Here is a 24,406-nt window from a genome sequence, read left to right as displayed (position 1 = left end):
TACCATCAGATTCGTATATGGCCAGAGGATGTGCACAAGACTGCGTTCAGAACGACATTTAGTCTTTATGAGTTCTTAGTGATGGAGTTTGGTTTAACGAGTGCTCTTGCCATGTTCAACAGGATGATGGACCGGATTTTCCGCTCGCATCAGCAGTTTGTTGGGACCTTCCCTCGATGCATGATAGTCTATTGGAAGAATGAAGAGGAGTATAGGCGTCACTTGACCATTGTGTTCGAAGAGCTATGCAGTCACATGCTACTTGTCAATCCTAAGAAAAGTGAATTCTTCCTGGAAGAGATCCACTTTCTTGGCCACATAGTCTCAAAGGATGGTGTCAGAATGGATTCCGCAAAGGTCGAAGCTATTAAGACACGATCGGACTCGAAGATTGTGCACGTTGTGAGAAGCTTCTTGGGATTGTGTTCCTACTATGGAAGGTTTAATAAGAATTTGGCAAAGATAGCATTCACGCTTTGCAAAAGAAAGAGGTCACTTTCAGATGGACCCAAAAAGAGATTTCAGCTTTTAGTCTCTTAAAGGAAAAGTTGACTTCAGATCCAGTAATTGTTTTGTCAAATCTCAGGAAGTCATTTGTGGTCCAGTGTGACACGTGTGGCAGTAGCATCGGAGCAGTGCTAATGCAAGATGGACGGGTAGTAGCTTATGAAAGCCGAATTTTGCGAGGGCCAAAGAAGACTATGCAAGTCTATGAGAAAGAGCTCTTGGCCATGATTTATGCGCTTTCGAGTTGGAAGCACTACCTCTTAGGTGCTGATTTTGTTTTTCAAACAGACCATCAGACCTTGCGATACTTCTTGACACAATCAAAGCTACCCGAAAAGCATATGCGACAGGCAAACATTCTTTCTATGTTCCACGTCCAGATTATGCATGTGGAAGGCAAGAAGAATGTTGTGGCTGATGCGTTATCAAGGAAGTCACAAATTTCAGTTGTGTCAATTCCTTATCATCATGAGCTGGATGACATGAAGGAACAGTATGCTACCGATGAAGACTTCGCAAGGATTTTTGAACAGTTGCAAGAGGGGCAACATCATGAGCACTACCTCCTTAGAGATGATTTTATGATGATGCATGGCAGACTTTGTGTCACTAGGCCATTGCGACATAAGGTCATGGAAGAGTCATGTCCCACTGTATGTAGGGCATCAAGGTATTGATGCAACAGTTAAAGCGGTAGAGACATTCTTCTATTGGCCTACCTTGAGGAGAGGTGTGGATGCCTTTGTGCGAGCATGCGTGATTTGCCAAAAGGTCATGTTTGACAAGGAAAAGGCACTAGGGCTGTTACAACCACTACCGATTCCGAATAAGCCATGGATTTTATCTTTGATCTTCCAAGAAAGCACTGCTATGAATTTTATCTTTGATCTTCCAAGAACGCCAACAGGGAATGATGATATATGGACCATTATTTGTAGGTTTAGCAAGCAGACCCATTTTATCCCTGTTAGGAAGAAGATAAAATCTGATCAAATGGCACGCTTGTTCATGTACAATGTCTTTAAGTACCATGGTATGCCACAATTAATTGTCAGTGATCATGATCCTCGCATGACAAGTTTGTTTTGGAGAGGATTGTATCATTGTTTGAGAACATGGGCACTACGCTCAAGTTCTCGTCTTCGTTTCATCCACAAACTGATGGACAGTCAGAAGAGGCTAATTCTACTATCTTGGATCTGCTGAAATGCTGTGTGTCAGATAATAAGGGTAAATGGGAACAATATTTGTCTATGCTTGAAACAATACGGTGCATTCGTCGATTGGCAAGGCACCTTTTGAGATTGTTGAAGGCGGCAAAAAGGTTTCTTTCATTTTGGATACAAAGGACAAGATCTTTGAGGCAGATCGATATGTTGAGAACATGGATGAAATGTATAAGAAAATTAAAGTTGCCTTGGAGAAGACTCGGGCAAAGCAGAAAAAGGCTGCTGATCGTCACTGTCGTGAATTACTGTTATCACCTGGTGATTGGGTTCTGTTAAGGTTCGAGAAGGCAAGGTTAAAGAAGATGAAGGGCACGGAACGTCTGTTTCCTAAGCTCAGCATGCGTTACTATGAGCCTTTTCAAGTGCTTGACAAGATCAACGATGTGGTTTACAGGCTAAAATTGCCTGATGCATGGAAGATTCATAATGCGTTTCACGTGAGTCTTCTAAGACCCTTCGTGGGTGATATGCCAGAAGATATGCCAAATGAGGATCAGCCAGAAGTTGAGGAACTTGATGAGATTTTGGTACATGAGCAAGTTTTGGCACATAAGGACAGAAAAGTTAAAGGACAGGTTGCAAGACGCTACTTGGTGAAGTTCAAGAACTATCCACCTATGGATGCAAAGTGGATGGAAGAGCATGAACTGTCAAAGTCACCAAATGTATTGCAACTTTACCTTGAAGCCTTTGGGTTACAACCTACCTATGCCCCTACCCAACGTGTACAAAGGAGGGGTAATGATAGAGCTAGCACATCAAATGTACATATGAATTCAGTGTGATAGATGGAAATGACAAAAGTATGAAGGTCTCATTAAGTCATTGTATATAAATGCTACGAGCTTTCTTGCGGATACATGCGATGATAAAAGAGTGTTGACAACACAAGATCATCAATGGCATGTATTTATGGTATGCAATCGAGGACGTTTGCGATTTCAAGAGGGGTATGTCACGAGGACGTGGCAATTGTTAACTATGTCACGAGGACAAGGCAACTGCTAACTTTAGTAGTTGGTTTCTTTCCATTGAGTTATTGTTTTATTTTTGAGATCCTCTTTTTGAAGTTGCAAATGGTTGCACATTGTATAGCCAATGTGAAAGGTATTTTCACCCGCAGATGGGAAGTTGGTCGGCATTGGAACTTGTATAGTAAAAGGATGTCTAGACTCAGTTCAAGATCATGTAGGTCCCCCCGTCGCACTTAGCAAGTTGGTGGATACTAGGAAGTGAACTCAATAAAGGCACAATACCAAGGTGGGGTCATCAAAGGAAAGTACTCGACAGTTGGACCGCATTGCATTTTTGGATGCGGTCCCAATGGGGATAGATGGTCGGATGACCAGTGGGAGCCCAACGGAAGCATCTCCTAAAATTTAGGGAACTGTTATTTTGGACCATAAAATCTGTTCGCGTCATTACCTCCGGAATGGCAAGGGGAACATTTTAGAACTCTGTTGCAAAGTCGATTGGGCGACCAGTCGGGAGATTTTTAAGCGGGAAGCCCAAAACGGAAAAATGCTTGTAAATGTGCCAAGTGGCACCTTCTGATGCACTTTCCTCATGCAGAACAAGAGGCGCTTGATTTCTAGCTGAGAGAGGCCTCATTTGTAAGTTGTCACAAGTTAAGAGCTATTGACTGCAAGCTTTCCCTCTCATGTACAGTGTGGTGCAAGAAGTCATGTCCTGCATACCTCACACTGCTCTCTCTTCCCTATGTGCAGTAATGTGATGCCCCACAAGAGGGCTCTTCATTTGACTCGTGTACAGCTGTGAGGTCTTATGCGTTTTTGTTGAGGCAAGAGCCTCTCTGAGCAGGAACAAGAGTAGCTAACTGCTACTCCAAAAGCAGGCACCGGTGAGGGTGATAACCTCACCGTACAGGTGCGTTTTCAGTGTTGGTTATGCGCTGAATTTGGACTGTTTTTCAGCCATACGGATGCTAGAACCATTGGGAACAGTGCCCCACTGTTAGAGAACAGTTCAGGGACTCTTTAGGGCTGAAAACAGGGAAAAAACCAGTAAACACAGCGTGCTGAATTTACTGTTTTTGAGAAAAAATCAGAGGGTGTATGTGAGTGGAAGTGAGTTCCAGCACGGGAATTGGTTTCAAGCAAGTTTTGGGCTGTTATGCTGCCGAAATTTTGCCAGGACAGGTGGTATCTAGCTGGATACAGGACAGGTTGTCGTCGTCTGCTCGGAGCATTCTAGCTTCCGAGCCGTGTGTGTGCTTAAGTGTTAATTACCATCACAGGTTACCTTTGCAAGTTCTCTCTGTGTGTGTCTAAAGTAAAGAATTTCGGGTGAAAGCCAAAGCCTACCTCCCCATGGGCCGGTTTCAAGGTTCCGTGATCCAAGAGACAATCCATTGTTTGCGAGTAGATGCATCATTACCATCCCTGTCTCTTGGACATTTCTACATCACCCGAAGGACTCTCTCAAAAGCAATCGTGAAGGACATTGTCACAAACTGCTGATGTGTGAAAGCCCTTAAGAATGGAGCCAACTTGCAGATCCTGGCCGAGGGGCCCAAACCCTAAGAAGAACAAGTAACAGAAGAAGAAGTCCTACCAACTTATGGGGACCCCATTCGATGGGGCCCCAGTGACATAAAGGAAGTAAAATAAAGGAAGACCCTCACGCAAAAACTGATGACGTGGCAACTTTACGGATGCTCCATGTCACGAGGACGTGGCAATTGCTAACTTGAGTTGTTGGTTTCTTTCCGATGATTTTTGTTTAATTTTTGGGACCCTCTTTTTGAAGTTGCAAATGATCGGACATTGCGTGGCCAGTGTGACACGACCGATGGCCGAGAGTTTCACCCGCAGTAGAGAAGGGCAGGTCACCACGAGTTGGTCGGGCTAATCGGCACTGGAATCCGAGCAGTAAAAGGGTGTCTAGGCTCAGTTCAAAGTCATTTAGGCCCCTCACGACACTTATAAGTTGGTGGGTACTAGGGAATTAACTCGACACTTGGCAGCTCCTGATGCAATTGCAATAAGCATCCGCAAGAGGGGACGCCCATTTCAAGAGAGGGGGCTGATTTCAGCCCATAAAGTGCTAGTGGGTGAGTAGTGGGTGCAGGTGCTCACAGCTTTAATGGAAAGCTTGCCTTCTTCCTTGCTCTATGTAGCGGGATGATTTGATCGCGCATCTCTCTCTCCCCTTTGCACATATGGTAATGGCCCACTAGTTGGGCTTCTCAGTTGACCATGTACAATTATGGGGGTTTTATGCGCGTTTGCCAAGGCAAGAGCCTTATGTACAGGAACCGGATTAGCTAATTGCTAATCCCCTTCAGGTACGCACAGTTCCATTGCGAAGGAATGCAAAAACGGAGAGTTTTCTCCCGTGAAAACTCGTCCGATTTACAGGGGAACTGTCCCATTGCGTGCGGGAGCACCTGAGACACGCGTAGGCGTGCTCGCTCCGCTCGAAACGGCCCAAAACAGAGGATTACAGCCTGCTGTGTTTTTCTGCAGGTTTAGGGTTTCGCACCTAAACGGCAAGGAATCGCCAGGGAAGCCTCGAAAAGGCCTTGGGATGCGTGTATAGGGCAGTAGGCACCTAAAAGTGGCAAAAGAGAAAATTACAGCATGCTGAAATTGACCTGCAACTCACTGGAAAGCTTCCATACCGCAAGGGAAAGTGTCCTTGACGTGTACTTTTGACCTACAGGGATATTTGCGTCGTTATGTTGGCGAAATTGGGTCAAAAACCTGCAATTACAGCCATGGACAGATCTGGACAGCTTGGTGAGGGCTAGGTGCAAGGGTTCGGATCATTTATTTGCTAAGGGAGCCTCAAGAAAGCATTGGGTGCTTTGTACAGGACAATTTAGAGAGATTTCCCACGAGGAATCTTGTCTAATTCAAGGGGCAAGTGACCCTACAGGTGCGAGAGCTCGAGGGCTACCCAGAAAAGTGATAAGCACGCGGATCGGAACGCAAAACAGAAAATTCAGCGAGTTGCAATTTCTCGCCAGGTTTTGCAAAGAGCTCTAAAGTGCGTGGAAAGTCTATGTTTGCTTGGGATTTTGTCCGTGGAGACTTCTACTGTGGTTATGTTGCTGAAATCGGGTTTGAGTAGAGGAACTTCAGCCCGATAAAAGTGGGACATCTTGTGAAAGTTTACAGGTTTTTCTCAAGTAAAATAAGAATAAAGAAATACCGAAAGGGACGCCAGTCTTTGGGGCCAACAGGGTGTCGTTGTCTGCTTGGTAGCGCTCTAGCTATCTAGCCGTGGTTTGTCTTGAAGGGTTGAATTCCATTCACAGGCTTATTTGTGAAGTTCCTTTGTGTCGTAAAGTTTAAAGTAAAGAATTTCGGGTAAAAGCCAACGCCTACCGCCCCACGGGCCGGTTTCACTCCACGTTTTGCGCTGACTGCTGACGTGGCAATTGTACGGAATTCTGCAAAACATGCTGGCAGCTTTTTGGCATTGCTTTTGGACAGAATCTTTTGAGTTTTGAAGGCTTTTCACTGTAACTGCATTTTAGGCCAAGGGCCTTTAAATATGAGGTTAGGGCTCATTCCATCGCATGCTTCCTTGAGAAGGTGCAGAGACGGAGTACCGGCTTGTACTATGTTGATGCAATATAAAGAAATACCGAAAGAGACGCCAAGGTTTAAGCCAATACTCTCTGAGGTGGAATTATGCCACTCCGTGTCGCGTGTCGCGTGTCGTCTCTCTCTCTCTCTCTCTCTCTCTCTCTCTCTCTCTCTCTCTCTCTCTCTCTCTCTCTCTCTCTCTCTCTCTCTCTCTCTCTCTTTTGTACCCAGACATGGTATTAGATTCACTATTTTGTAACTGATTGGTCTCATAGGTCATTTTGGCTTTTTAAAGACGTTAATATAACATTTCATTTCATTTCATTTCTCTCTCTCTCTCTCCCTCCCTCCCTCTCTCTCTCTCTCTCTCTCTCTCTCTCTCTCTCTCTCTCTCTCTCTCTCTCTCTCTCTCTCTCTCTCTCTCTCAGCTCAAATGTTATTGAAGTGCTAAAAGTCTGTTCAGTCTGTCTTTTCTATTGACACGTGGTGTCCATCTTGTGACAGACATCATCTAGCAAGAACATTATTCGAGACCATCTTATGGCGTGCATGGAGTTCGATATCAGTACCTCACCTTAGGTAGGAGGAGATGTCACGTGCACATGGCTCTATGTGCCACATGGACATGCTTTATCGACTTTTAGAGCCAATTTTCCAGTTTTGGAACCCTCTTGCATAAAAGGTTTGTACACGCTGTTCAGAAAACAAGAACAAGGGGCATCTCTATAGCAATGTCTCCCAATAGCGCTCAAGACACAAATTCAACACCACAAAACGTACCAAAAGAACTTTCACAACACCACAACTTAAAGGTAAGTAATCCCTTGGGAATTTACAAGCACATGCCCACCCAAAAGACCACCACCGAAACTAGGAAGCACCTGCCCTAGCATGGAATTACAACACACGCTAACCAATACACTTGAGAAAAAGAGCTTCCCTTTTCACCAAATGATTCTTCAAAACCACAATTTTGTAGTGTATACACACCACAAAGCAAGCAAGCTTCCACAACTCACTCTACACCAAACTGCTTGCAGGCTGCCATATCTTGTACCTTGCACGAAACAGACTGTATATCCCAAACCACAACTCCAAAAGATCTTCCATACATAGCTTAGGCTGCATAACAAGAGAATCAAGCCAAGTAGCATCAACCATATTCACATAAGGCATAACAAGAGAATCTCCATCGTTTTTACATTCTCTAAAATCTCAATATTCTCTTTATCAATTAAGGCACGGCTACCCACATTATCATACACATCATGAAGTTCCTTGATGATAGGCTCCTCACCAACAAGACAAGTAGTATACTTAGTTGCTTCATCACCCTTTGGCATACATTCACCCATAGCATATGCTTGAGAGCCCTTATCATATGCATCAGTCTCTTGCCCATTGTTATCTTCCTTGACCTCCATATGATCCTTTACTACTTCATCTGCTAGAGAAGAACTCACAACAACCACATTTTTATCAGGAACATACTCCTCTTCATTAGACTATACATTAGAAGTATTATCCATGTGACTTACATATTCAACATGCTCATGACCTTGCATTTGAGACTCGTTCATGATCACGGCAACCTTCTTGCCTACATCCACCTTACCAGCATCGTCACCTTTGACATGAGAGGTGACATCAAATTGCTTCAACAATAACGATGGCGTACATTGAGCATTCTTCTTGATCTCATTATGCATATGACATTCTTCTTTCACATGCTCAAGCGAATGAGAAACATGTAAGTGTTCATTGCATACCTTGTCCATATTTATATCTAAAACATGAAGTACATTTACCTTCACATCTTCTTATAATGCAAGCTCCCTCACTCTCTCTAGCTTCCACTCCATATATTTCACAACCTTCACTGAATCCTCAAAAGTCTTTGGCCTTTTAAGCTCAACCTTTGATCTCAAATCAACCCTTACGCTTTGTAAAAACATACTCGATTTAAGCATAAGAGGAGGAACCTCATTGCCCAAAGTAACACACCATACACCATCTCTTCCACAAATCATTAAATTGCTTCACAAAGGCATCTACACTCTGATCATCACCCTGTATAAGTCCTTCAATGAGGTACCATACATCTGTTGGGTCCTCTACCTTCCTGAACTTCTCAAGAAAAACTTTCTTTAATACATCATAAGTCATCACCAGTGGAGGTTGAGATGATTTCAACAAAGACTCATACTCACCATTTCATGTCCTTGCATCCTCTTTCAAGCAGAAGAACAAAATCTTCACCAAAAGCATTGGATCCTCCTTATTTGCAAGTAAACAAGCAAACTCAAATTTCTCAATGAATTCATTGGCATCTCCATCTACATGACCATAAAAGTTTGGGAACTCTACCACCATAGCCATCAAAGCTGTAAATTGAAGGTCACTTGAAGAAGATCCTCGATGGCGGGCACCAAAACACTGATGGAAAACAAGAACAAGGGGCATCTCTATAGCAATGTCTCCCAATAGCACTCGACACAAATTCAGCACCACAAAACGTACCAAAAGAACTTTCACAAAACCACAACTCAAAGGTAAGTGATCCCTTGGGAATTTACAAGCACATGCCCACCCAAAAGACCAGCATCGAAACTAGGAAGCACCTGCCTTGGCATGGAACTACAATACACGCCGACCAATGCACTTGAGGAAAAGAGCTTCTCTTTCACCAAATGATTCTTCAATTTTGAAGTGTATACACACCACAAACCAAGTGAGCTTCCACAACTCACTCTACACCAAACTGCCTGCAAACTGCCATATCCTGTACCTTGCGGGAAACAAACTGTATATTTTAAACCATAACTCTAAAAGGGATGCTTTCAAGCCTCAAAAATTCTCTGCAGTTTCTGCAACAAAAGTTCTAAAGACCACAAATTTCAAATCTATGCACCTCTATGTGTAAAATTGGAGCAAATAGCAAGTTGCCATGGCCCGACTACACATAGGAAAGCTAGTCGAGGACAAAAAACTGCATGAAAAAGCATGAAGAAGGCACAACGAGCAAAAACCTGCAAATTTCTTATATTTGGCTCAACTTTTTTATGTTTGTACATGTGTTTAAGTTATATACAAGTGACTTTAAAAAACTTACTCACGGGCACCCAAGGCAACCCAACAGCTGGCACTATACTAGCGACTTGCATTGCATGTATATGTGCTTGCTAAGGCAAGTTAAAAAAACCCACAAAAAGAAAGCCCACACACACTTTTCACAGCAGGCATCATATCTATATGTACAAATTTACAAAAAATAGGATGTCCAAAATGCACGCAACAACGCGTTTTGACAGATGCTATTACACTACGGTGGGTATCTGCTATGACGTGTAGTTTTAGGTTAAAGAAATCCAACGAGCCATTCCCCGCATCAATGAAATTCCCGGATGGACAGATGTGCAAAAGTTTTATCCAAAAACTGAACCCCGATCAAACTTATTAATAGATCATTTTAATGACTTATTTTTAAGAAATTTGACAGAGGTTTTATCCTACTTGAGCCTTAACTGGTTTATAACCAGTTATTTTGGGCTATAAGGGAGAAAAGCTCCTAGCATTTCCAGCAAATTGCAGTAGCTACTCGTATCACCAACATATTGCCGAGATCAGCCCCAGCATTTTCGACAGCTGATCAGCTAGCATTTTTGACAAGATCAGCCAGTGCTTGATTCGACAACCCATTGAGCCTCTCCTCGGTCATTCCCTCGCAACATCGAGTGCTCCCACTGCTGTCCATCATCAGCATCGTCGAGATCTTGTTTTTCAGCCCTTCATTCCTCTCACATCACGAGTGTAAATCAGCCCCAAATCTACCCCTTGGTGGCCATCCGCAATCCCACATCAAGACAGATTCAAAGGTGCATCAAATCAGCCCCAATGGTGCTTCATCTCAAAAGTTACTGAGGCGACATTCCCCATTCGAGTCAGTAGAGTCTATACTTGAGATATTGCATGTGTGTACATTCCATTTACGCAATCTAAAGCAAATACCACATCGGCAACAGTGTGAAGGCCCTTGAGAGGATTGGTTGGGACCCCATCGGGAGCCATTCTCCTCTTCTCTCTCTCTCTCTCACCCCCTTTGCACATCTCTACCACTCTCTCTCATTCCCTCTCTTCAGGGAAATAAAAGGAACCATCATTCACACCAAAGGCAATGATTTGTGGAAGTGTAAAACCTAGATCTTCACCATTTCAATTCCACTGCATCAGACACCTACCCCTCCATCCTTGACACCTAATCCCATGGATTCCATGATGCGGACGATGATGGGATGATGATGCGGCAAGAAGAAGCACATCGAGTAGAGCGTGCGGAGGTGGCGGAGCAAGAGGAACGTCGATTGGTAGCCAAAGCTCAGGCTTGTAAACGGGAGCACGAGGCAAACGTCGAGGCTCGTAGATGGGACCAGACGAAGGTCGAGGCTCGTAGATAGGAAAGGGAAACCACGCGTGATTTCATCACAACTTTGGTGGTCCGCTCCGATACCTCTTCCTTTGAGTCGGATTATGAAAAGCTTGCTAAGACCATCGCACAGGTGACCAATGCTCACGGACGACCAATGAACCCATTCCCAAGAAGATTACCTTCACTAAGTATGACGATAAGATGGATACTATTGTCATTTATTCTTGGTTGAATAATTTACGTCCTATTTTGCGGCTGTTAAAAAGTTTGATATAACAAAGTTCTTTTGGCTTCCATGCATCTCACGGTGATGCCATCACGTAGAATCTTGAGCTTAGTTGGGAGGAGTTCAAAGAGGATTTAAAGACGCGTTTCTTGCCTCTACACCACGTAAAGCGGTTGAAGGAGGATTTTCAGGCTTTGTCTCAACAAGGTAAACCTATGATGTCATATACTAACCGTGTGTCTCAGTCAGGTGCATTGAGGAAATCGAATGAGGAAAGGTTGTAGGCCTTTCTCTTTGGTTGGACCACTCGATCAAGTTTGACGTGGAAGCAATTGATCCAAAGACATTGCAAGAGGCGATACGCTTGGCTCAACTCCGAGAGATGAAGCACAACAAGGGTAAGCTGAAGAAAGCCAATTGTAATGGTATCTCGTCCTCTCATGACTCCTCCAAAGACAAGACAAAAATTCTAATGGGAATGGTAACAATAAAACGAACTCTCAAAACTCTTCAAACTCTCAATCTAATTCTCCATCTACATCTCAAGCAAAGAGCGACAAATCTAAGGATAAGGATAACGGAAAATCTAATAAACCTCAACTCACACCTGATGAGAAAATTGCTCAAGGAATCGCAGGTGGTCAATTAAGTAGAGAAGAACGGGCATTGTATACAACGGAACATAGGTGCTTCCATTGTCACGTAGTAGGTCACATGAAAAAGGATTGTCCTAAGAAAGAATCTAATAAGGAACCCACTACTGCGTCAACTTGTGACTCTACCCCTCAAGTGAATGCTATGAGTGTGATAGAGGAAGAAGCTAAGCAAGAGGGGGCTTCCAAAGAGGCTCATAAAATATTATGGACATGTTAATGGTCAAAGGATAATTGTGTTATTTGATTCTCAAAGTTCTCACGATGTCGTAAGTGAATCTCTTGTGAAACGTGCATATCTTTAGACTTCTTCTATCCCCACCCTCCCAGTGCAGGGGCTCTCTGAAGGCATGGACGCTTCGATCTTTCAAAAATGTGATGAGGTCAAATTGGTCATTCAACAAACCCAATTCACTCATTGTTTTGTAGTCTCTAAACTTGCAAGATGTGATATCATTCTGGGCATTAAGTGGTTACGCGGTTCAAGCCCATTATTGATTGGGAGAAGCGCATGTTTCTCATCAAAGATAATGTGTCGTAACATGTCCTCATTCTAGGCGAGAGCGGTATTCCCTCACTCCCTCTCATCTCTCACGTCCAAGAAAACAGAGAGCTACGTCGAGGAGACCGAGCAGCGATCATCTATGTCAACCGCACATCAAGGAACTTGGGTATTCCTGACAGGTATAGTGAACGATTTCTCAAGGTAAATTCTATGCTTATCCAGGATCATCATTTCCCCACACACCATCCTTATCGACCTATGGACATTGTCTCCGACCAATTCCATTTCTCAAGGTTCGGTGCTTACCCAAGATCATCATTTCCCTACACACCATCCTCTGGTGTTAGGTGCAGTGGTAGTGAATGTTGAACTTTGCTAAAGATGAGTGCTCCGAACTGTGCTCAAGGTTCCTTTTTCTTACGGAAGGGAGAGCCCTCTGTGCCCTTAATGAGAGAGTGCAAGTGGTCACAAACAAAGTGAATAGACACTGTGCGTGAAGGTGCTGAGACTGAGAGTTAGAGAGAAGAGAATACGACACAAGAGACCTTGTAAAACCCTCCTCAAGGGCCCCATTCTCGATGACGAGAGTGGTCTATGCTATTGATTGCAAAATCTGGTACAAGTACTGATGCAAGTCTAAGTGAGGCTATGGCTGAAAACTGTGTGTTGCGAGGGCGACGGTGAAGATGACGATGACGCTATCTGTGACCTCATATGCTGAAAACACTGTCCTTCAAAAACGCTGCATGCTGATAGCCAAAACGCTGGACATGTTGTTTTGCTTGCTAAATAGCTTGCTGAAATCGCTGCTTGCTGCTGGTTTTACTGCGGGGAGACCCTGATCCGAAAGGCTGGAACGCTGATCTACAGGGGGCTGAAAACGCTAATCTATATGGCTGTAAAAACACTGATCTGTATGGCTGTAAACGCTGATCTGCAAGCTGTAAAAACGCTGATCTATATGGCTGTTTTTGTCGCTGTTTTTCTGCTGAAAGGGGCTGGACTGGTTGTGCTGCTTCTGCTCTGAATCGCCAATTGCAAGGGCTGGAAAAACGCTAAGTGCAGGGCTGATGGCGAGAGAGGTCTGTTGCTGAAAACGCCTGGCTATGGGGGGGTTGTTCTTGCTGAGAAGGTTACCCAAAGGGCCTGCTGCACTGGGTGCCTGTTGCTCTCCTTCTTCTGCCAGATAGTGCTAGCCCTAGGTTGCTTTTATATTTACTTAGTCAAATGCCCTACCTAGTTCCCAACAAAAGTCACTTAATAAATAAGTGAAAAATGTCAAAAATAGGAAAAATAGGTTTTAATGCACTGGAAAATTCCCCTGATGGATTCTAATGAGAATGCTAATGATCATGTTGTGTGCAACCGGAGGATATGCATCTAATCTAAGTGCATGGGCATGCAAGGTCTGCGAACAGACTCACAAAAGTGCCAGAACACTACTGACTTGACTTAACTGAACCCTGGTCATGTTGTAGCTTTGTCCACGGACACATAGGGTTGGATGTGTCACGTGACATCCCCTCCTTTTCAAAGTGAGGTACTACTACCGAACTGTATGGCGTCAAGGGAGATCACCAACAGCGTCTGGAATCCTGGAAAAGACTCTTCGCCGGCCCACTCTGATGCGTGGGTCATGCGTTACTTGAACTTCATAAAGGTCTACAATGCTTGTTTGGGCCCCGCCGAAAGCGACACAAAGGCTTCTATAGCTCCTTCAATGCTTCAACATTCTCTATGGACGTAGCTCCATCTTCTTCAAGAATCTCGAAGGCTGAAAATTCTTGAAACCACTTCCAACACAAAAATATGAACATACCTATTCCATCTAAAGTGACTGGAAAAAATCTCGTCTTCGCTAAAGACTGTGCATGCCATGTAGATGAACAAAGAGACGGAGTGCCAAACCGTTCACCACACACACGCAAACAATGAGATCGAATCTTTCTCTTCTAATCTAAATCAATCAATCGTGGCAATTCACAATGGAAATGCCCATGCTTGGTGCTCAATCTTTCTTGTGCTCTTTCTGATACTGTGTCATGCCAAGGAAGAGACATGGAATGTGAATTCCTTGGGTGTAAACATTTCATCTTTTCATGAGTAATCCGCATACATCCGTGCTCAGTCATGAGTAAATCGAGCTCATCGTACAATATGTCATATCTATGGAAAGGGATCACATAAGAACGGTGACTAAAATTACAGGAAAGCATCACGAATGAAACACTCGAACAATGCATGCTAACTAATCATTCGAACACATAGTACTTCCTGTGAGGGTTCTTTGGACCAAGGCTAGAGAGCCAAGATCAGTTTTTCTTGATTGGTCGAATCTTCCTATGGGGGTTCTGTGGACCTCGACTCGAGAGCCAAGACCGATTCTTCGTGATTGATCGAATCTGCAATGAGGTTAGCTTCACTAGAGAAAGTATTAACTAATACATCATCCTTATGAACAATCACATCATCGCCATGCAAATCATCATGCTTGTGAGAAATCACATCTTGATCATGCAAATTATCATGCTTGTCATTGTCATCCATATCATCATGCTTGTCATTGTCATGCAATTCTTCATGCTTATCATGCAAATCCTGTGTGTCATACTTTGGAGAAGAAGAGACTAAGAGAGTCTCCTTTTCCCGAATCTCTTGCATCTGTGCCTGAACTTAAGACAAGAGTCGCAACATCTATTGCATTCTTGCTTTGTTCTCGCAATCAAATTTTGCTTCTCTTTCATCGCGCTCACACGCTACGGCTGCCATCCTTTCTTCGTACTGACGATCAATTTGTGCTTTTCTTGCTTCGCGTTCTAACGTGCTGTCCATAAACATTTGCTCCAACTCCTCCATAGGAGTTAGTACAATCCTTGGCGTAGATGGGGAAGGGGGAGGGTCGGAAAAACCTCCTGGTGGGGAAAACTCTTCTTCGCCACTCCCATGCTCACCATCTCCATGCGAAGTATCCATTCCACTTCGGGTGATGACCATCCACTGAAGTCTTGGGTTCTTAAGTTCATGAGGAACTTGGATTCTTGTGGGTCTTGAGTTCTTGGGGTTCTTGAAGTTCTTCTTTCGCTTGCAATCTGTGTTAGAGAAGGATCTTCTCTTCACCCGAGTTCTGCTCTTTTCCGCGGGCGCACCCCACTGAAGTCTTGGGTTCTTAAGTTCATGAGGAACTTGGATTCTTGTGGGTCTTGAGTTCTTGGGGTTCTTGAAGTTCTTCTTTCGCTTGCAATCTGTGTTAGAGAAGGATCTTCTCTTCACCCGAGTTCAGCTCTTTTCCGCGGGCGCACCCCTTAGCGGCCCTGCGCTCACACCAAGGTTGCTTTTTTCCACCTCACGTTGATTGCCCGGCCGCTAAGTGCACGGTCCACTCTCAATGAGTGAAAAGAGAAACAAGGGGAGGTTGGACAAGCCCTTCTTTCTTGGGTTTCCTGTCACTCTTCAAAAACACGATTAGGAATTGACACGCCTAAGAGGACTTGGGTTACGTACGACCGCAAAAAGCAAAAAAATTCTTGTGGTGCTTTCCTTGAGTGATACGGAACACTGCCAAAGCTCTAATATCAATTTTAGGTGCAACGGAAGTGAATGTTGAACTTTGCTCAAGATGAAAGCTCCGAACTTTGCTCAAGATTCCTTTTTCTTACGGAAGGGAGAGCCTTCCGTTCCCTTAATGAAAGAGTGCAAGTGGTCACAAACAAAGTGAAGGTGCTGAGACTGAGAGTTAGAGAGAGAAGAGAATACGACACCAGAGACGTAAAACCCTCCTCCAAGCGCCCCACTCTTGATGGCGAGAGTGGTCTATGCTATTGATTGCACAATCTGGTACAAGTGCTGATGCAAGTCTAAGTGAGGCTATGGCTGAAAACTGTGCGTTGTGAGGACGATGGTGAAGATGACGATGACGCTATCTGTGACCTCATATGCTAAAAACGTTGTCCTTCAAAAACGTTGCATGCTGATAGCCAAAACGCTAGACATGCTGCTGTTTTGCTTGCTAAATAGCTGCTGTCCTTCAAAAACGTTGCATGCTGATAGCCAAAACGATAGACATGCTGCTGTTTTGCTTGCTAAATAGCTTGCTAAAAATGCTGCTTGCTGCTGGTTTTACTGCCGAGAGACCCTGATCCGACAGGCTAGAACGCTGATCTACAGAGGGCTGAAAACGCTAATCTATATGGCTGTAAAAACGCTGATTTGTATGGCTGTAAACGCTGATCTGCAGGCTGCAAAAACGCTGATCTGTATGGCTGTTTTTGTCGCTGTTTTTCTGCTGAAAGGGGCTGGTCTGGTTTTGCTGCTTGCTGCTCTGAATTGCCAATTGCAGGGGCTGGAAAAACGCTAAGTGCAGGGCTAATGGCGAGAGAGGTCTGTTGCTAAAAACCCCAGACTATGGGGGGGTTGTTCTTGCTGAGAAGATTCTCCAGAGGTCTGTTGCATTGGGTGCCTGTTGCTCTCCTTCTTCTTCTGCCAGATAGTGCTAGCCCTAGGTTGCTTATATATTTACTTAGTCAAATTGCCCTACCTAGTTCCCAACAAAAGTCACTTAATAAATAAGTGAAATATATCAAAAATAGGAAAAATAAGTATTAATGCACTGGAAAATTCCCCTGATGAATTCTAATGGGAATGCTGATGATCATGCTGTGGGCAACCGAAGGATAAGCATCTAATCTAAGTGCCTGGGCATGCACGGTCTGCGAACAGACTCACAAAAGTGCCAGAACACTTCCTATTCTAAACTGACTTGACTGAACTGAACCCTGGTCATGCTGTAGCTTGTCCATGGACACATAGGGTTGGATGTGTCACGTGACATATGGACACGGTCTCCGACCAATTCCATGACACAAAACACGTTAAGTAAAATTTTCTCTCATTTACATACACCGGATAAAGAGAAGCCAAAACCACGTAAATTCTTGTTTAGAAGGCTTTGCCCTCCCAAGGTACGGTCTTTTGGTTACCAGCTCTCTTTGTTCGTAAGAAACCAAACTCATTTCATTTCTATATGGATTTCAAGGCACTCAAGACAAGGATGGTCGAATTCCGAAAGCTGCGACCTCGCATTCTCGTTCCTTTGGAGCATCTACAGGAGGCACAAAAAGTTTCCAAAGTGGACTTGTTGCTCCCACAAGGGTGGACTTCCAAGGAGCAATCCAAAGGAAGAACCACCAGAGATAATTGTTCAAGTCATAGCCATCAAGCCAAAGCGTATTTGATTGCTTCAATTCCAATTTGGTAAGGAAGAAAGCAAGGCAATACTTCCTGAATTTCAAGGATGGAGGGACACATGAAGCTGCTTGGGTCGACGAGGAATTTCTCATTGACTATCCAGATTTGCTAGCCTCTTACAAAAAGGCCATGCAGCTCGGTACCTATACCTCACCTTAAGCAGGAGGGGATGTCAAGTACACATGGCTCTGTGTGCCACATGAATATGCGTCATCAACTTCCAGAACCAGTTTTCCACCCATCTCTAGATAGGAGTGTCTAGAATCCTAGGAGGATTAGTACCGGCAATTTTGTAAGCCTGTTTGTCGCAGGACCTACATGTTCGGACGAGTCCATTAGATTAGGTTTTCCAGTTATGGAACCCTCTTGCATAAATGGATTGTACACATGTTTTGACAGATATTATTACACTACAATGGGCATCTGGTATGATGTGCATATGGTTTTAGGTTAGGGAATCCAACGTTCTCCGCATCCATCGCATTCCCAGAGAAAGCAGATGTGCGAAAGTTTCACCCAGAAACTTCACCCCGGTAAAACTTATTAATAAATCATTTTAATGATTTATTTCATAAGAATTTGACAGCGGTTTTGCCCTACCAAGACCTTAAAAGGTTTATAACCAGCAGATTTGACCTATAAAGGGAGCGGGAGCAAAACTCCTAGCATTTAAGATCGGATTTGGAAGCGCTAGCAAAAGACTATCCCTAGTGTTTTGCAAAAGTCTGCAACGTGCCATCGTTTTTGTTCCAGATCAACCCTAGCATTTTGGGGGCATTTTCGCCAACAATTTGCTTAATCAGCCCTAACGCTAGCCTCTTCCCTGCAGATCAACCGACGTTTCTCAGTTTTTAGCCCATTCCCTCGCAAGAAACGGCTTGGATCTGCCTTCGCAAGCTTCCCATAGTGGCGCAGTCCTTCGGCAACCTATTGAGCTTCTCCTCCGCCATTCCCTCGTCTCATCAAGTGCCCCCATTGTTTTCCATCATCGGCATCATCGAGATCTGCATTTTCAGCCCTTCATTCCTCTCACATCGGGAGCACAATTTAGCTAAATCTACCCCTTGGTGGCAATCCGCAATCCCATACATCAAATCAACCCCGGAGGTGCTTATCTTGAAGAGTTACCGAGGCGACGTTCTCCAATTGAGTCAATAGAGTCTGCACTTGAGGTATTGTATATGTGTACATTCCATTTACGCAATCAAAGAAAACACCGCATTGGCAACGGTGTGGGAGGCCCTTGAGAGGGTTGGTTGGGATCCCATCGGGTGTCATTCTCAGAGTTACCAGGGAACGGACATTTCGGGCCTTGGAACGCCGGAATGGTGTTCCGGCCGGCTGGGAATTTTTGGAACGCGTCGGAACGGCGTTCCGTTCCGACTGGAAACTGTCACCGGAACGGGACGACCGGAACGGGACGGAACAGGACGGAACGGGCCGGAACGGCCCCAACGGCCATAAACGGCAGTTTTTGAAATTGAAAAAAATGACTGTTAGGCAGCCAACGGCCATTTTCAGCAGTCAAAAAAGTATATAATGCCCCCCTCCTCCCCCATTCTTCACACACTCATCAAGCCTCAAGGCCCATTCTCCCTTGCTTGAGCCTTGCTCTCAACTCTCAAGCCAAGCTCATTCTCCCTAGCTTGCTCTCAACTCTCAAGCCATAGTGTGGCGCCGCGGCATGCCTCAAGGCTCAAGCTTTCAACCTCTCTCTCTCTTGGGCTAACTTCTAAGTTCTAACCCTCAACTTTCAAGGCTCAAGGCTCAAGCTCTCACGGAATCAAGCGGCAAGCCTCTCTCTCTCAAAGTTCAAGATCAAGCTCTCTCTTTCACGGATAATCCATCATCCATGGCCTCTTCTTCTCGTTCAACCCCCTCCGTTCATGCGGGCAACACTCAAAAGGCGAAGGAATGGTCGTGGTGGGATGAAGTGACCTCGGAGGGCACCTTGTCGGTGGCGGGAGGTTCTCGTGCATGGGGATGCAAGCTATGCTCTTACACGCGGAAAGGGGGGCATGACAAAGTGAGGGCACACTTTCTTCGAGTGCCGGGACATGAGGTGAAATTTTGTGCCAACGTAACCATCGAGGAGAGGAAGGAGCTCGAGGAAAAGGATCGGCAATTCAACCATAAAGCCAAGCCGGCACGCAAAGGTATTGATCCAAAGACCCTCATTTTCCCTTCTTCCTCTCTACCCGGTGTAGGTGTTGGTGCATCTTCAAAAGGTCCAATTCGTCGCCAAAAGACCCTTGCCACCTCTTGGGACCCAAAGAAGAAGGAAGAGGTGGATGCGGCCGTGGCCCGATTCTTCTATCACGACCATATCCCATTTGTCGCAGCGAGGTATGTTCATTGTTTTATGATTCATCAATCTTCTCTCTCATTTCTTCCGTTATCGTCGTTTCCACTTTTTTGATACTAACCTCTTCTATGTTTGATCGAAATAGGTCGGAGTATTGGAAAGTCATGGTGCAACGGATAGGAGAGTATGGCACCGGCTATGTGCCGCCATCTTCAGAGGCTCTCCGAACCACCTTGCTCGATCGAGAGAAGGCTATCGTGGAGCAAGCAACCCTCAACATTCAGCGTCTTTGGGCAAAACATGGCGTTTCCCTCATTGCTGACGGGTGGAGCGATACAAGGAAGAGATCTATCCATGGTCTCGTCGCATACTCCAGTGGAGAGATGTACTTTGTGCACTCTCATGATGCCACTGAGAGTGGCAAGTCCGCCGATGTCCTCTCTGCAGAGTGGACAGCGGCCATAGAAACCATCGGTGAGCAACACGTGGTGGCCTTTGTCACAGATGGGGAGGCATCAAACAGGGCAGCAGCAGCTATCATAGAGGGCCACTATCCGCATGTGACAGTGTGCTTTTGCATGGCACACTGCTTGAACAACCTTCTAAAAGACATCGGCAAGCTAGACTGGATTGCTCCAGTCATTGTTGATGCAGTGAAGATGGTTACTTTAATCAACAATCACAACTTGGTTCGGAGTGAGTACCTCAAGAGGTCGGGCGACAAAGTGCTTCTAAAGTATTCAGATACCCGCTTCGCATTCAACTTTCTTCTTGTACGCAGGCTGTCTGAATGTCAAAATGCGGTCCGACAGGTCTTCATAAGTGATGAGTTCACCACCTCCCCCTATGCAAAGGCAGTTGCAGGGATTTTGTGCAAGGATAAGGCAGAGGATCTTGAGTTCTCGAAGGAGCTCAAGAGTCTAGATGCACAGGTAAAACCGGTGGTTCATTTGCTTCGAGTTCTGGATGGCATGGATCCTTGCATTGGCAAGATTTATGAGGCAATGGACCGCATGATTGAGCAGCTTGCACAGCTTGAGCCGAACGCAGAGCGATATGAGGAGATCCATGCGCTTTGCAGCTCGAGGTGGAATTCATATGCCTCTCCTTTACACGGGGCAGCGTACATGGTGGATCCAGAGTTCCAAGGTGCAGGGCAAGAGACAGATAGGGAAGTCATGAACCAATTTACAGAGATCTTAAACAAGATGGTTCTAGACAGAGATGGGCGCCGCATTGTCAAAGATCAGCTGAGACAATACAGAGAGATGCGGGGGTCATTTGGCAGTCCAGATGCTCAGATTGATCGCAGGAAAATAGGTTCAGTGCTTTGGTGGGAGGACTATGGCTATGATGGCCCTGAGCTTCAGAGATTGGCGATCCGTATTCTCAGCCAGTCAGTACCTCATGCTTGGAGCAATTGTGGAGTACCTTTAGCCACATTGCTTCCAAGAAGAGAAATCGGCTTGGAGTGGAGAAGGCTAATGATCTTGTCTTCGTCAGCGCAAATTTGAAAATGCTTTGCAAGAGTACAGACAAACAGACAGATCCTTTTACACAGTGGGAGATGGAGCAAGAGGCTTCTCAGGCGGGTGGAGATGCACATCCACCAACACCAGGTACTTCATCTGTGGCTGAGATCGAGCCGGACCTAGACCTCGATGATGAGGAATGGGAGGATGTGCATGATTTACAGCCGGCTACTACGGATTGGGAGGCCTCTCACGCTAGTGGCTCTTGAGTCTTGAGTCTTTGCCATTTAAATTTTATCCACCTTTTTGTATGGCTGCTTGAGCCTTGCCCTCTTTGCCATTTGTAGCTACTAGCATCTTTATGGTATTTGTCACCTTCAGTCTTTTGGTATTGTGGTCACTGAAGTCTGGTTTTAACTTTGCCCCCTTTGGATTTTTTGTAGCACCTTGGCCGCTGGCGGCCCTTGAGGCTTGTTACTATGTTAGCCATAATTAATTCCAAAGTGTTATCTCTGACTACTACTCTTGCAATTATTTGAGAGCCTTGTGAATGTACTATGGGCATTGTGTTTGCTCATTGTTGTTCATCTGGCTATGTACTCTGGGCGCCTCACATCCCAATCGAGTCATAATAAGGTTAAATGGTCTTCGAATCGTGTTTTTTGTCGGTATTAGAGTCAAAGGACTCTAATACTACTTGTATTCAAACACATAACGCTAAAAAAAAAAATATTTGGGTGTTTTTTTAGCCTGCCGTTCCGCGCCGTTCCCGTTCCGGGCCCATTCCCGTTCCCCCGTTCCGCAGGGAGGCCCGTCGCCGTTCCCGTTCCGCGTTCCGGGTAACTCTGGTCATTCTCCTCTTCTCTCTCTCTCTCTCTCTCTCTCTCTCTCTCTCTCTCTCTCTCTCTCTCTCTCTCTAAGGAAATAAAAGGAACCATCATTCAAGCTAAACGCAATCATTAATGTAAGGAAAGTAAGGATTTGTGGAAGTGCCACTACACCTGACACATACAAAGTTTGCTCACATTCTCTCTCTGAAGTTTTCTCTAGCTCTCCCTCTCCCCCTCTCACGATTTTGCATTCCCTCCCTCTCACAGTCCAAGTAGCTAGAAGACCCTCTCTTACATTTTAAGTCTAAGATACCTAAAATCCCATGTTTCTCTTTCATAACATCATTATAGGTTCAAGGATAATTTTCGAGATCGCAATATATCTTAAGCATGCAAATTTAGCATGCAGCTTCAAAAACTTGAGAAGGTGTGCTTGCAAGTTAAATCATTTGGACCATCTAGCTGTGTTTGATGTACGGATCAAAGTCCTCCATATTGGCAAAAGCTATTTAATTGAATTAACTCAAGGATATGAAGCACAACCCAACAACGAGTCTCCTAGTCAAGACTCGTCCCACTATAGTGACTCCCCTAGTAAAGACTTAGGGCCCTGTCACACAAGTCCAGCGGACAAGCGTGAGCTGGCTGCTTGCAGACGGCTACCTTTTTCACAACTCAAGGCGTTCACGATCACCGCAGTCACACAAGGCAGTATCCAGCAAGTCATATGCAGCGTGTTCAACCAATCACGTGCATTTTTCTTGAGACGGGCGAGGGAAGGGCGACTTTGGGGGGGTTGCGCACCAATAGGAGGAAGATAGTCATGACCTGGCAGCTAGCTCGAACGCTACTTCTGTGTCCATCGGATGGGTGTGACAGGCAAGGCAAGAAGCACCAAGAGTGATTCGCCCAGCTCAACAGTAAGCTTGTCCATCCAGATGCATCTGACAAAGACCTCATCCTTCCTTTCCAAAGTCTTAAAGCTCCTGCACCTTCAAACAAAAACATTATCTAACTAAATCAAGCAGTTCGGTATGATTCGCAAGAAACCTTTGAACGAGTGAGAGTGGTAGCCAACGCACCAAGAGTGCTTAGCAAGCGAAGGGTAATTTAAGTCCTCAAAGGGACTGCCCTTTCGCTTGAACTCTTTGGTCTAGAGCGATCAAACTACATTAAACACACCCCCAAAGTGCTAGGTTCAATTCGCAAGAAACCTCTAAACGAGTGAGAGTGATATCCAATCCACCAAGAGGTGCTTAGTATGCGGAAGGGTAATTTAGGTCCTCACATGGACTGCCCTTACGTCCAAACGCACTTACACTCTTTGGTTTAGAGCAATCAAACTAAATCAGACACACCCCCAAATACATCTTCTTAGAGATCAAATTAAATCAGACACACCCCCCAAAAACATCGTCTCTAAGAAGATGTGCCTATTCAACGTGCACTATAAAATGGCTTCCTTTACAAGTTGGCTAGGCTGCATTAGTCCCTTCAAGAGATTGATGCAAGTCAAGACCTTGCTTCCACCTTACTTTTGAAGTAAGCACCTTCTTCCTCATCACCACGCTGCAATAGCAGTTATTAAGATGCAAAGGCAAGCATGGTCGCATCTCAAGCTGCAGCAATTTCTAAACATTTTTGCATCAGCTTACAGCGAACACGTTTCTCACTGCCCACAATACGGAAAATGCTTGAACCTTTATGCAGCTAGCTAGACACTGTAAAATCCATGAACGCATGCAGAAGACCTGAAGCTAACCTGGTTCCAATCAAGGAGAGAATCTATATAGATGGACACTTGGACAGCCTGCTCACTGGAAAGTGAATTGAGCTGGTGAAGAGAAGGTACTTGGGCTAAAGGGGTATGCAGGCAGGAGTGAGGTGCGTTGAAGGTGGGGGAATAAGAGCGCGAGCGGGCGTTGGCGTAAGCGAGCCTTGGCGGCAGAGAGCCCAAGTGTCCATATGCGAACCGCAACGGCACCATTACCTAGCAGCAGAATTATTAGAGAGAAATCTTCAGCGAAAGACCATATTGGCATTCAGGCTGGGTTCAGACGGAATTGAGGCTGGGTTCAAACTTCAGATCATGTTGGCGTTGAGGCAGGGGTGTGCATTAGCCCGACAACTAGTGCTCAACCCTCTCGCCTGCAGCTTGTGCCCGCGGTGATCTTTGAGGGGGGGGGGGGGGGGGGGGGGGGGGGGGGCCTCTTTCCTCGTGGGGTCCGAAGAACCTGCCAATAGCACGATGCTAGCACCTCCGTGCAACCAATTGGACGTTGAATCTCTTGCAGAATTTAGTTTATATCACTGTCGACATCTCGTGTGAACAAGGGGGTGGAGGACCTCGACAGAGTGGTGGATTTCCCTCAAGCCCCGTCTCAACCCAACCTGAGACAAACAATATACACGTCTCGTGTATCATCTAAAGAAAAACTCATAAATGACAAGAA

The 24,406-nt window shown here is 45.1% G+C and overlaps 1 protein-coding gene across 5 annotated transcripts in view; it reads right to left on the bottom strand.

The window, feature by feature from the left end:
- The window catches only part of LOC147448421 (S-adenosyl-L-methionine-dependent methyltransferases superfamily protein), a 119,454-nt gene extending 95,387 nt beyond the window's left edge, over window positions 1-24,067 (bottom strand). For 3 of the 5 annotated variants that reach the window (XM_086521042.1, XM_086521045.1, XM_086521043.1), the window contains exon 1: window positions 23,716-23,852. Coding sequence is in view for 2 of the 5 variants with exons in the window: in XM_086521041.1 (XP_086377167.1) it covers window positions 23,716-23,940 (225 nt within the window). In the remaining 3 variants the exon portion in view is untranslated. Of the gene's footprint in view, window positions 1-23,715 lie in introns of all 5 variants that reach the window. The other 2 variants (XM_086521041.1, XM_086521040.1) reach the window with 2 other exon arrangements.
- Window positions 24,068-24,406: the final 339 nt, after the last annotated feature.

The sequence above is a fragment of the Adiantum capillus-veneris genome, chromosome 10 (assembly GCF_014529385.1).
Source record: "Adiantum capillus-veneris isolate H3 chromosome 10, ASM1452938v2, whole genome shotgun sequence".
NCBI lineage: Eukaryota > Viridiplantae > Streptophyta > Polypodiopsida > Polypodiales > Pteridaceae > Adiantum > Adiantum capillus-veneris.
The sequence above is the reverse complement of the archived record's forward strand: the minus strand, read 5'-3'. Positions and strand labels throughout refer to the sequence as shown.